This window comes from Abrus precatorius, unplaced genomic scaffold (assembly GCF_003935025.1).
Source record: "Abrus precatorius isolate BTA unplaced genomic scaffold, Abrus_2018 Scaffold10, whole genome shotgun sequence".
NCBI lineage: Eukaryota > Viridiplantae > Streptophyta > Magnoliopsida > Fabales > Fabaceae > Abrus > Abrus precatorius.
The window spans coordinates 10,206,796-10,217,196 of NW_020874292.1; the positions used below are offsets into that span (position 1 = coordinate 10,206,796).

Genomic DNA, 10,401 nt, shown 5'->3' on the forward strand with positions numbered 1-10,401 from the left:
TACTTATTTATTAAAATTAAATTTTAAAAGAATACAAAACACTAATCCAAAGTTCAAAGTATGGCCTAAATTTGGTCTCAGAATGTATATAATTTAATCTTTTTAAAATTTGGTCAAAAATTTAAAAAAAAAAAAAAAAAAAAGCTCATCAAGATTACCTTCTAGCTGGGTTGGATCAGTGGGATGGGCCTAAATCATGAACAATCCTAATTGTTATACATACTTCTTTAGGAAGATATATTATTTGGTTGACCAAAAAAAGAAAAGCGAAGAAGGCTATATTATTTACAACAGTAACGGTGCAAAGTGCTTATCAAAAACTCACTAAAAAGTGGCCTAATTCATTTTTAGTTATCTTAAAAATTGGGGAAAAAATATTAGTTTGCCTAAAAAATAAAAAGTTATAAAAATTATTAAAATAATATAAAGTTAATAAATTGGATCAGTAGAAACTAGCAATTAACTAATAGGTAAGTATATTTTAATATTTTAAAAAACTATAACATTTTGATATTTAAATTTGATCGGATGAGATTAATGCAAGTTATATGATATAGTTTGAAATAATTTAAGGTTTAGAATTTATTGGCAATATTAATTGGCCACGCTAAACTACTTCAAATGGTGACACGTGACGGGAATAAAAAATATATATTTAATTTAATTTAAAAATATAAATTTCTACTAAGAAATAAATAAATTTAAAAATTATTATTATTATTTTTAGTTACTCCTTTACATATTATTTAATATTGTAACTATTAGATATTTTATTAGGTAATTAACAATTATCATTGTGTTTTTATTTTTTTAAAAATAGTATAGCTAAATTATTAGATAGTTAATGTGTATTATATAATTATTCACTTTATTTTAATTTAACTAAATAATATAATATAAATTAATTATAATCTAAAATTAAAACTAATTATAAATTATACTTGATCGTAATTCATTTGAAGATTCTTCTATGAATATATAGGACAATATTTTTAAATAAAATACTTTCAACTAAATAAATTTATCCAAAAAATAATATCATGTGTCAAATATCTTAATAAAATAATATTAATTTTTTTAAAATAACAATTTTATACCTATAATATATTAATCAACATCTCATTAATGTTTGCGTTATAAATGATAAGATTACTAATATTTTTTAAAATAATTCATTGTCACAAAAAATGTATTATTACAAGTATATGCATTACTGTCTAGTTATACCTAAGTCTCTCACTTTTGGCAGCGATATTGATTTATTTTTTAAAATAAAACAAGTATTGTCATTTATAATTATAAAATTTGTAATTACGTGATAAAAATTACATTAAATCAAGATATTTTTTTAAAGGTTTATATTTAAAAAATAATTTTAAATATAATAAAAAAAAGCTGGAATTTCTTTATCATATTAAAGATACATTACTAAAAGAACTTAATTTAAATATAGCAATAATATTATTCTTACACTATTATTTAATTATAAATTTCAGAATCAATAAAAAATCTCGATTTTTGTATTAATTAATTTTAAAATATATTAATGATATATTTTAGTTATAATGGATAATATAAAAAATTTATATTCAAAGGGCATGTTACTGTGTTAGATTAAAAAAAAATTCAAATTCTTTGCAAACATAGAAATCAATACATTTATTACTGTAAATAAATTTTCTTAATATGTTATTAAATAAAAACCAGGAAAGAAAACGGTCAAGTATCACCTTTTTTCCATTTTTAGGCAAATGGTAAAGCATAATTTAGGACTAAGGAAGCAAAATGTGAAAGGGGCATTCCGAGAATCGAACTCGGGACCTCTCGCACCCAAAGCCAGAATCATACCACTAGACCAAATGCCCATACAAGGAAGGCATCCAAAAAGAAAATAATATATAGAATATAAGTTTTGCTTTGAATTAATTTCTTGGGAGCTACATGATTTTGATGAATAAAGCATCAATTTTGTCCTTGAAAATGTTTCTATCATTTAATTTAATTTTTTATGTCGTAGAAAAGGAAATTTAGTCTTCGATTTTGGTAATCATCAATTACTTTAATATTTATATTTGACATCAGAAATTAATTTGGTCTCCAATAATACCAAATCAATTAATTCAGTTAAATTTGATAACTATTATTTTTTATTTTCTTGCATTTGATAACCATCAGTTAATTTGATTTGATTTATTTATAATCAAATTTAGTTTCCTTTGTCATTTTATAACTAAATTAATTGCTATACATTAAAGTCAAAGAATAAAATAATTGATAACTAACAAAATAAAAAAAAAAGTTAATAAATCCTAATGTCAAGAACTTATTGTTATTAATTTTAAAGATTGATAAATCATTTAATAATTTTTGAAAACTAAAATGACTGATGAATATGTTTTCAAAGATTGGTTTAATTGTTTATACTAGAAAAATGTTAGCAGCGTGTTACTAATTAATTTGACTTTTCTAAAATGAAAATTGTATATATTTAAAAAATAAATTATGTTGTGATTATTAATTAAAATTTAACATAGATAAAATATAATAAAAATAGATGCTCATATAAAAATTATATAATTATTAAAATTGCTAATTGATTTTATTAACTTCATATTTTATCCCACAAGATAAAGAGTTAAATCTGTACAAGAATGATCTCGATTCATATTCATACATTGTAGAGAAATTTTTTAAGTGTCCAACACTATGTAGTCTCAAGTCACTTACATTTTGTCATGTGTTCAATATTTTGTTAAAGTACATATTGTATCATGTTTTGATTAGATAGAACCATGGTGGTCTTAAGGTATGCAATAGTTTTTCTTACATTGTCACTCTTTTATCCTTTATAACTAGTGGCTTTTACTATGATGTAGTCTGTCTTACAACGCTAAGGATTATAATATGAAATTTTGGCTTATAAAAAAAAATTTAAAACTCATGCCTTATTATCTAGATATTTTTTAAATTAATTTAAGTAATATCTAATAACAAATTATTTATTATCTTATATAACTAAAACTAAGTATTTATAGCATACGTTAAACTAACAAAGATATATAAGTCAATATGATTCACTTTATTTGTATGTAATATAAGGATAATGTATATTTAGGTAAGTACATGGACAAGCTAAGCTAAACCTATTAACTATCAATTCAAATAATTAATAGTTAAAATTTTAATGATGTATATATATTTTATTGCAATCTCAATCGTTTATTAATATTGCTTATATATATATATATATATATATATATATATATATATATATATATATAAAGTTGATTTTGCATTTTTAGAGAATCAAATTTCAAGTTTGAAAACTATCTTATTTAAAGGAAGACAATAGAAGTTGTAACATCTCATACTTTGATTTAAATAAAATGAGGTTTGTTAAAGTATAAATTAGAATTAGATTTGGATAGAATTTATATTAAAAAAAAAAGTGAACAGTTAAACTGTCTATGAACAGTAAACCGCGTATGAACAGTGAAATCGCCTATGTACAGTGACGATGACGTCATGGCTGACATTACATCCGCGTACAGTACGCGTACAATCCGTGTACAGTACGTGTGCACAGTGTTTCCGGCGTAAACAGTAAGGCGGTGAATAATATTTTCGGCGATAAACAGTAATTCTGACGGTGAATAGTAAATTTCAAAAATTTTCTATAAAAAGGGGGTTTCACACGAACTTTTTATTTCTTCATTCCTATCTAAGGTTCTCAAAGGTTCTAAGGCTATATCTCACTATTTTCTCCCATACTAAACCTCCTAAACTTAGATTTTTCTTCAGATCTTTGATTCTACGTCCATTCTAAAGAATTTCAAGTAAGTTTCTCTAAGTTTGAAGTTAGATTTACTGTTCGTTTCTCTTCTTCTTCTTCTTCTTATAGATGTTCATGATGTTTTTAGGAAAAATCTCTGTTCTAGAATTAAATCTTTGGTTAAATCTTTGTTAAAGCTCTGTTTTGAGGTAAGGGGGCTCTACTTTATCATTTTGTTATGTTTATTACTTGTATTCTCATAGATATTGCCATGTATGTGATTATATGTGGAATAATCCTTATTTTATGAGAAATAATCGGTGAAAAGTGAGAATAATTGGTTGTTTATGTGATTTTATGATGAATATATGGTGAAAATGAGGTATTATGTTCAAATAGTGCATGATAAGGTATGTTGAAGATGGTTGATATGATTTTATGATTTTGTGATATGAAATATACAACGAGATGGATGTTTCATGTTTGAATATATTGTGTTTCATGTAAAAATGATGTGTATTGTGAATATGCCATGGTTTGATATATATGATGAAAGATATGTGGAAATATAATGAATATACTCGAAAGAGTATAAGATAGAAAAGGATATGATGTAAATAGTTACAGAGATACACTGAGGGAGTAGAAAATGGAGACGATATGGGATATCTTGGGAAAATATAGGGTGGTGAGTGACATTCAGGATTGTGCACGGAACATTGTGTTCGAATGCACCACATAGTCACACACTCATTTCTCGACTTGACTCCTGACTATTACCTTTGCTAAAGGGTACGTTGTATCTGTATTGCATTGGACCATCCGGCGACTATTTACATGGATGTGTAAGACCTTGAAATAGAGGCATCAGATAACTGTGGCCACAGGGCGCGGTAAGCGTGGATAAAAGAAAGAAAAAGAAAATATGAATATGTGGAATACGATAAGTGTTGAGATGAGAACATGCTTTATATGCACTATGATATGTAATGCCATGATGTTTCTTTAATTGTGATAAGATGTGTTTTGTTATGAATATGTGTGATGTATGAGAGGTAGGGTATAGACTCACCCTTACACAACATTCTTCAGGAAACTAGGGCGAATAGTACTAGGCTCACAGTGCATGGATGGATGAGAACTGTTATAGGACTTAGTTATTTTGAGTTATGTAATGGATAATTTCAGTTTTATAGCATTCTTTTGAAACATTTGTAAAACTATTATTTCTCTTTGTTACTGATGAAAACTTTAGAATCTTTGTTTTTTCTAAAGTACTTATGAATTAATGAAATTTTACTCTATGGACCTTTTACCATTTCAATGTCTCTTTTTCTTATTAGAAAGTTTTTGAAGGAAAATTTACTTTACCATATTAATTTTTATGAAAATTTATCATATATTGAAAAAAGAAATACAAGATGTTACATAAGTTCTCACATTTTAAGGGGAGATTAAATATGAAATAAGTAACTTACAACATTTAATGCTTACTGCTTCTTGAAATGTTTTGGATTCTTTCGTAAAGATAAATTTTGGTAACATTTATAAAATAAATATTATTTGTTACTTATTATGCTTTGTTTTTTGTATATTTTTTAAAATTAAAAGAGAGAAAGAGAGACTGACTATCAACATATTTTGCTAATTGTCTAATAACTTCTAATTAAGATAAAATCGATCAAATTATAAAAATTATCGAGTAAAAAATATTTGTGACTGTTGAAATTGTGATCGAAATGTGCTTGTGAATTATTTGTTTTATTTTTAAAATATTTGTTTACTTATTCTCAACTTAATCTATATTGTAGAAAAAATTAGACAAATTACATTATTAATATCTTATGAGGTTATTTTGTCTTTTTTTTTTTTCAAAACTCTAAAACTTGTTTTTAAAATTATTTAAAATAAGAATTTATAGTTTTAAAAAATCACTACGGTTTAATAATATAAAGCAATGTAGAAATACAATCAAAATTATTATTGTGAATTAACAGAAAATACTGAGTTTAAAACTGTTTAAAATGTGATGATTATTGAAGTGAAAAATTATGGCACAAATATTTGATCTGATGCAAAACATAATAAAGTGATAAATTGCCATAGAAAATGACAAATTGTTATTTGATGTGATACGTTATCATTGTAAAAGATGAAACGTTTCTCTTTTATCTTTTAGAAAATTTTTATTTCCTATCCTACTCAAAATCTTTTAGTTTTTTTCGCTCATCCTTGTTTCCTCCACTGAGAAACATATTTCTTAACCAAGTAATGAATTTCACTGTATAATAAAAGTTATTTTACAAGAGTTATTGTAGAAAATAAAAAATGAAGAATTAAATAAAAAATCATGAATTTTTTAGTGCTCAAATTTTTATTTTTAAAAAATTATAAAATTTATGATGTAAATAAAAATAGACAAATCATATAACATCTCTATTCTTTTTATACATAAATTTCAATAAAACTTAATTAAAATAGGTAATATTTTACATGAATTAAGAAATATTCATGTTAATTTAAGTTTTAAAATAGTAAAAGTTATAAAAATCTTAAAATTTTATTGATAAATCTTATTCATAATATAGAAATAGATTTTAAAAATTTAAATTTAATAATAAAGTAAAGAGTAAAATTGAGATTTTAATTAACTATTAAATATTATTAATATACTTTAAATTATTATTTACAGAAAATTTTATTATTTTTGTTTGAGCAAAAATCTACTTGAGAGTTTACATTTCTCGCGTCCATTATTTCTTAAACAAAAGATTTTTTTGCCAAAGCTATCTATTTTTGTTTGAGTTTAGAAAACTCTTCCATTTTAAAATAAAAAAATATAATTGAAAAAATTAGAGTATTATAAATCTTTTTTTTCTTACTTATTGTTCGAGTAAAGTAACGTATTTGAAAAAATATATAATAAAAATTATATCATAATTAAAACAAATTGTTTACTTTATATAATGTGAGACACATTAATCCTTAAAAATATTAATATGATTTATAATCGTAATTTCAAGAGACTAAAATAATTTTTTTTTTAAAGACTGTTGTTCACTTTTAAATAGTTTAAACATTCCTACCCTCTGTTATTTTATATGAAAAAATGAGGAGAGAAAATTTTAAAATTTAATTAAAAAAATAGGGGAGAAAATTTTGAATGTTTTTAAAGCTAATGTTTCCCTCTTGTTTTGCTTTATTTTTTTAACCAACTAAAAAGCTACAGTAATTTTTATATTTTTTTTATATTTTTCTCACATTTAAATATTATAGTGAGAACAATTTTTATTATAAACTTATGAAAACATTAAATATAGATAATAAAACCATGAACTTTCAGTTAAAAATTTGATTATAAGCAAAAAATAGAAAATTTAAAATTTTGGTACAGATCATAACCACTTAAAAAGTTCATGGGGGAATTTTCATTTATTCTTAATCATTCAACTATTTTTACCTAAGTTATTCCCTCTACACACACTGTATTTTGCAAAATTTTTGGTTTCCTCAAAACTTTTATTCAAGATCGGCCACTGCATATGTCTCCCGCAATAGGCTGTATTTCAATGTTAATTACTTTACATTTTTTTATTAACCAAGCTCAAGATAACTTTCATCCCTAGGTTTAATTTGTCTCATTTGCACGTTGTTCTCTTTGTTGTTTTTTTTTTTTTTACCTTTTAAGGTTCAGGTTATATACTACCGTAACCAAAAAAGGAAACATGTCTCATGCAGTGTCATGAAATGTGCAGTAATCATTATTCACAGTTAAGCTTCGACTCCATCAGAACTCTTGAACATTCCTTGAGAAAATTACTCAAAAATGTCTTATAATAAAAGCAGAAGGAAAGTCCAAAGACTAGTAATAATTAAGGATATAAACAATAGCCCCCCAAAAACATAGAGACAAAGGGTCTTCATAAAGATAATATAGTACTTACTGCATTTTCTTTAACTGGAAAAGAACTACCATATCTTCCTCGATGTTACAGCATAAATCCTAAAGCTTTCATGACGTGTCGCACACAAAGACACAAATATATATAACATAAACTAAAAGGTAACGCACCACGGCAGTCGAATTGGACTCTGAAGCTTCTCATTCACACTCTCTTGGTTAAGTCAATAGAAACCTGAATAAGACCACCCTGAGATATATATATATATATATATAGAAAGAAAGAAAGAAAGAAAACACTACACAGGAAAATACGAGGAACCCTCCCATCAAAAGGCTTTATGTATATATAATAATAATAATAATAATAATAATATATAAAATAAAATATATTTAGGCAAAGTGATCATTGATTAGGTCACTGATCGAATTAACCAAGCCAAGGGAGAGCTTAGCCGTTGATCATCGATGCATCACTGAGTTGTGAGAGATTAATTGCCTTTTAGACCAAAGGGTTTGTAGTGGAAGATCCATAGCCGTTCATCATGCCAGACCATGATCCTGGACCATTAAGATACCCAAAAGACTCTTTTCCTGCATCAGAACAACCCTGGTCTTGCCATTCAAGGGACAATAGTTGTTTAGGGTTTGGCTTCACATCAATTGAGGCATGATGGTCCACATTGGCATGATCATATGGCAGCATCAAACGCTGGCAAGAGTCCATTAAGTAATTAGCCCCATTATTGTTGTTGCTATCAAGGGACATGCCCGCAAATGCAGGGGAACAAAGACCATGAAAATTTGGTGGCAACCCATTTTGTGTACTATGCATGTCTCCCAGCCCAACACCCATACCCATATCACTATTTCCAAAAAAATCAAAATTCCTAGAACTGCTACTCCCAATTATGCCGTCCAACTTGCTTTCCATGAAGTCAATAGGCCTAGGGTTCTCAAGCATGCCAATGCCATACTTGCTCTCCATGAAATTAGGGTTTCCCAATGCCCCTGCACTAGTCCCAAGCAGGTTACTGAGGTGGGAAAATTGCACATCTGGGAAAGAAAGTTGTAGATCTTTTGGGTTGTGATGGTAGGAGGAGGGTGGGGGTTGAGCTTGATTCATTTGATTGTTAACTAATTGGTGCTCATTGGACTTCTTGGCAGAGACTTTTTTGTTCTTTCTGCAACCTCCTCCAACTGGGATGTTCCTAAGAGTGCCTCCTTTGGTCCAGTACCTTCTGCAGGTCTTGCAGAAGTACCTTGGCTGAGAGAGACTGTAGTTGTTGTAGTAGCAGAACTTGGTGTGGGTTGAGTCACACCTTGGGCATTTTAGAGCTTGGTCATGTGGTGGTCTTAGCCTCCTCTCTATCATGGGCCTTGAACATGTAAGCATGTCCCCAGATGGTGAAGAAGAATCCATTCCAGACTCCTCGTGAATTGTGCCCTGACATTTCGCATAAAAGAAACAAGTGAATAATATAGTATACGTTTATATGATGTCTTTTTCTTTTCATTCTTTTTGTTCTCTTCCTAATTTTCCTTTCCTTTGCTTTCTCTTCTTTTTTTCCCCCTCCCCTTTAAACCAAACGTAGTCCCACTCAGAATGCAATGCCAAAGACACAGTATATACTATATAGTAATCCAGCTAATTAATAACTGAAATGCAAGTTCATTAGAAAAAACCTTGAACAGAAACTCTAGCCAACTGCATGCGATTTTTATCAATGATTTGATTAATGAGTGAGAACTTAGAAGCATGATGAGTTCTCAATGGAGTTCAAATCATCGTCCATAAGTGCGCATTCTTCTCTATCGTGGAAGCATATGATAAAGAAAATAAGAGGGAAATATATTGTACATTTTCATGTGCATGGTATAACATATAGTGATATACCTGCAACCAATGATCTGATGATTCCATGCAAACGTGCAAAGAAGATAAACCCATTCACTAGTGATTGGGAATAGTAAAAGTACTGAACCGGGACCTTAGTCAACCTGTTCTCTTCTGATGAAGTAGTGTATAAAAACTAAAGTGGCACTACTACTTAATGCAGTTTGTGAAGGGCATTGCATGGAAGAAGAGAGATAAGAAGTGGAAGAGAGAAGATGAGGAATAATGTGAAGTGAGAAGAAGAGAGGAATAGGATTGGTAGCATAGCATGTGTTTGTGTGGGTTGCTACATGGGACGGGACAGTGAATAAGAAGGAAGAAAAAGTTGAGGGTAGTGAGTGAGAGGTGGCATGTTGTCGCTGTGGTACAGTGTGCAAAACCCGTCGGTGACAACAAAGGTGGGGCCTTGACATGTCTCATTAATGCCAATAGCTTATACTCAACTTGACTAAATCTTCAGGGACAGAATGGACGGTTCGATTTTTCCATGAGGATGACGTGGAAGAATGAGAAGCGTTGATGGTGATTTGGGGAATGGCTATAAGATACGTCACGCTAGTCGTATCTGACGTGACAGAAGCTTGAGAATATTTGGGTCCCCGATAAAGAACGCATACCGAAAGAGCACTCTACTTGTAAGCCCCACATAAACCGTTTGGACCCACTCCACCTCCTCCCACAAGCAAGGGATATATTCTCGTTTCTCACGCGCGCTCTTACTCTCCCTCCGTGCTTCTCACGTGCATCTCCTCTCTTATTTTCTTACTTTCCCTACGCAACACTATATTATTCACAAAATTCCTAATTAGATTATTATTATTATTAAAAATA

The 10,401-nt window shown here is 28.2% G+C and overlaps 1 protein-coding gene and 1 non-coding gene across 2 annotated transcripts; both read right to left on the reverse strand.

Moving 5' to 3' along the window:
- Positions 1-1,793: 1,793 nt before the first annotated feature.
- On the reverse strand, positions 1,794-1,865 carry TRNAP-UGG. The gene has a single exon. It is a non-coding gene; the product is annotated as a tRNA-Pro (tRNA).
- Positions 1,866-7,966: 6,101 nt separating this feature from the next.
- On the reverse strand, positions 7,967-9,788 carry LOC113852791 (dof zinc finger protein DOF5.6-like). The gene is made up of 2 exons (XM_027483162.1): positions 9,571-9,788; positions 7,967-9,120 (listed from the first exon to the last, which is right to left on the reverse strand). Exons 1-2 carry the CDS (start codon positions 9,622-9,624, stop codon positions 8,176-8,178), a joined length of 999 nt encoding a protein of 332 aa, XP_027338963.1. The 5' UTR covers positions 9,625-9,788; the 3' UTR covers positions 7,967-8,175.
- Positions 9,789-10,401: the final 613 nt, after the last annotated feature.

Excerpts from the sequence above, each read along its gene's own strand:
- LOC113852791 (XM_027483162.1), bottom strand. The coding sequence starts at position 9,624 with ATGGGTTTATCTTCTTTGCACGTTTGCATGGAATCATCAGATCATTGG. Across the intron at positions 9,121-9,570 it reads CATCAGATCATTGGTTGCAG|GGCACAATTCACGAGGAGTC; the intron begins GTATATCACTAT and ends GCGAAATGTCAG.